This window comes from Bison bison, unplaced genomic scaffold (genome assembly GCF_000754665.1).
Source record: "Bison bison bison isolate TAMUID 2011002044 unplaced genomic scaffold, Bison_UMD1.0 scf7180017864155, whole genome shotgun sequence".
Taxonomy (NCBI): domain Eukaryota; kingdom Metazoa; phylum Chordata; class Mammalia; order Artiodactyla; family Bovidae; genus Bison; species Bison bison.
In genome coordinates this window covers 427406-430430 of record NW_011494727.1, presented here as the reverse complement: position 1 = coordinate 430430, position 3025 = coordinate 427406, and the positions used below count along the sequence as shown (strand labels likewise).

Genomic DNA, 3025 nt, shown 5'->3' with positions numbered 1-3025 from the left:
CCCCGCCCCCACCCCAGTCCCGGGAGCATCCTCAGGGCTGTCACCTCCCAGGGGTCCTGCAGGGGCCTCCTCTTTCAGCTCCTGCCCTTAAAAGGGGGCCAAACATCCGTCCATCCCCACTGCCTCCCTGGGATGCCCTAAAAGACTCCACGTCAGCCTCAGACACAGCATCCTTGTTCATTTCCAATCCCTTCTTCCCAGCTTGGGAGCTGCTAACCAGTCTCCCAGGCCAGGAGAATCCTCACTCAGGTAGGACTACTTCTAGATATTTCTAGACTAGCATCTGGATGACAATTTTGGAATTCTGTGGTTCCTCCAGGACACTCCACCTTGGAATGCTGGGTTGGAGTCTCCCTGCCCCAGTGAGGAAGAGTCACATGGGAAGGCAAAATGCAGGGGAGGGGACTCAGAACAGTTCCTATTTTCCATGTCATCTTGTCCCCATAGCCTTGCTCTCACCCCATGGCTCCTCCCTGTTAATCTCTGAAGCTGCCCTCCTCCGGGTGGAGCCACATGTGTCCTCTCAGATGGCAGCTCCTTCCAGTGATGGCTCTTGGGAGGACAGGCCAGGACACGTGTCTCCAGGTTGCTGTGGAAGGAGGCCATGGCCCTGAAGGTATGTCCTGGGTCTCAGAGCCCTGAGCTTTGGTCCTGGCCTCCCACTCTGGCTGACCTGCTGAACTGTAGAGCAAAGTGCTCAAACCTACAGCTTTGGCATTTTCATCTGGGTTTCCCACTCCTATCTACGGGGCAACCTCAGGGAAATACTTAACCACCCAGCTTCAGTTTTCTCATCTGTAAAATGTGGTTAGCAGTACAATCCAATATCCCATTTCTGAAACCTTTGGGTTTGCTCCAGAATTCCGAATTTTTCAGCTCCAGGTAGGTGACATGGTGCATCTACTCTGAGATATCACACTCACTGGGGTCTGAAAGCACCTTGTAATCAGATACAGGAGTGTTTCTGCAACTGAACTTTTGAACATAAATTGTCTCATGTTTGTTCAGGTCAAAACTTGTTACCAAATGAGTTTTTTCAAAATTCTTTTTTTCAATTTTCATAGCCTTGAAGGGTTGGGATTGCAGATAAGGACCAGTGTAACTTCTGTCTCCATAGATAAAAGTACACAGCTCAGAGAGATAAAATATTCATGGTTGGAGGCCAGACCAAACATGGCTATAAGGTTTGGGATAAGACAAGTCTCCTGACTAGGCCAAGGCTGATGGGTGGGGAGAAACATTCTGGAGCGGCTGTGCTGTCACCCGAGTGTCTGAGCCATTGGTTCCAACTCCGCAGATCCTGAGCCTCAGCCCTCAGAGGGCCCTGAGCCTTTTCCAGGCGTCTTGACTCCAGAGCTGGATCTTTTTCTGGTGGGTGTCAGCAAAGACCATTGCCGTATCGATGACCTAGGCCTGCACAACCATCAGGACCTCCACAGGATCGTCCTCAGGCCTGGGTTCTCTGACCATCATCATGGGCTACTTTCTCCGCCTGCTGCAGCTGCTCTCCACCTGCGTGGCCTTCTCCCTGGTGGCTGGTGTGAGCACTTTGCAGGTGGCTGCAGGTAACTGGTCCATGTTTGTCTGGTGCTTCTGCTTCATCGTGACCCTCATCATCCTCATAGTCGAGTTGTGTGGGCTTCAGCCTCGCCTCCACCTCTCCTGGGATGGCTTTCTCATCACCAGCGCCTCCTGTGCCACCTTCTTATGTCTCTCAGGCTCCATCGTCTTTGCCACTGCCTGTATCCAGTTGCTGCCTCACAGCCCCTTCGGTGACCATGCCATTGTGGTCACTGCCTTTTCCAGCCTTGCATCTGTGGCTTATGCCACTGAAGTGGTCTGGACCTGCGCCCAGTCTGGAGAGTTCTCCTGCTCACCTTGCCAGCCCTGCTTCACAGGCTGGAGATCTTCGTGGCCTGTGTCATCTTCGCCTTCATCAGCAGCCCCCACCTGTACGTGCACCAGCCGGCCCTGGAGTGGTGCGTGGCTGTGTATTCCCTCTGCTTCCTCCTGTCAGCCGTTACCCTCCTGCTGAACTGGTACAACTGGGACAACAGGCTGCCCGTCCCCGTCCCCCTTGTGCATTTGGGGCTGACCCTGCTCTCCGCCCTCCTCTATGCCTCCGCTGTGGTCCTCTGGCCGCTCTACCAGTTCAACAGGGAGTTCGGCGGACAGCCCCAGAGGTCCAGCGACGTGAGCTGCCGTGATAAGCTCAGCTCCTACGTGTGCACCTGGGACCAGCGACTGGCTGTGGCCGTCCTGACTGCCGTCAATCTGCTGATTTACATGGTGGACCTGGTGGACTTGGCCCGCCGCTGTTTTTATCAGCTTCTGAGGCTCTGCACCAGGCCCCCGGGTTCCCTCTTATTGTCAGTGGAGGCATCTTCACCAAGCTCAGTCGTTCTCTGATGTCCTCTTCCTGGCTCCCTCTCTCCCTTCTCACATCCTTTCCCATTCATCTTGCTCTTTCCTGTTCCCTTCCCTCCTTCTACTCTGTCTCCCTTCTGTCTCGTGTGCTTGCCCATAATTCTGTTTTGCCTCTTTCTTGTGTTGTTCCATCTTTTCTACATTTTCTGCTTTTTGGCCCTTTTCTGTTCTTCCTTGGTTTTCTCATCTCCTGTGTCCTGACCACCTCTCTCGGTCTTCCTTCTTCGGATCCATCAGGACCTGAGACTCTTTCCTCCTCTGCCCACCCACCTCCTAAGGTGCTGACTCCACAGCACACAGCCCTCTGTGCAGCTGTTCACACCCTGGGCCTCTGGAGGTTCTGGTTGTCTGTCACCCTGGCTGTGTCTTAGTTGGTACAGATGTGTGGAGTGGGGTGAGTGTGGGTAGCTAGGAATTGGACCCCGTTTTTCCCAGTGGAGGGGGTTGTAGAGTATTATTGTTGTTCAGTCTCTCAATTGTGTGCGACTCTTTGCGACCCCATGGACTGCAGCACACCATGCTTCCCTGTCCTTCACCATCTCCCGGAGCTTGCTCAAATGCATGTCCATTAAGTCAGTGATGCCATCTAACCATCTCA

General features: G+C 53.7%; 1 protein-coding gene across 1 annotated transcript; it reads left to right on the top strand.

The window, feature by feature from the left end:
• The first annotated feature begins 604 nt into the window (after window positions 1–604).
• LOC104989450 (myeloid-associated differentiation marker-like) lies at window positions 605–2631 on the top strand. Its single transcript, XM_010841129.1, is given in 3 exon segments — window positions 605–616; window positions 1412–1865; window positions 1868–2631. Coding segments are annotated over 3 exon segments (1008 nt in total). The 3' UTR covers window positions 2410–2631.
• The last annotated feature ends 394 nt before the right edge of the window (window positions 2632–3025 follow it).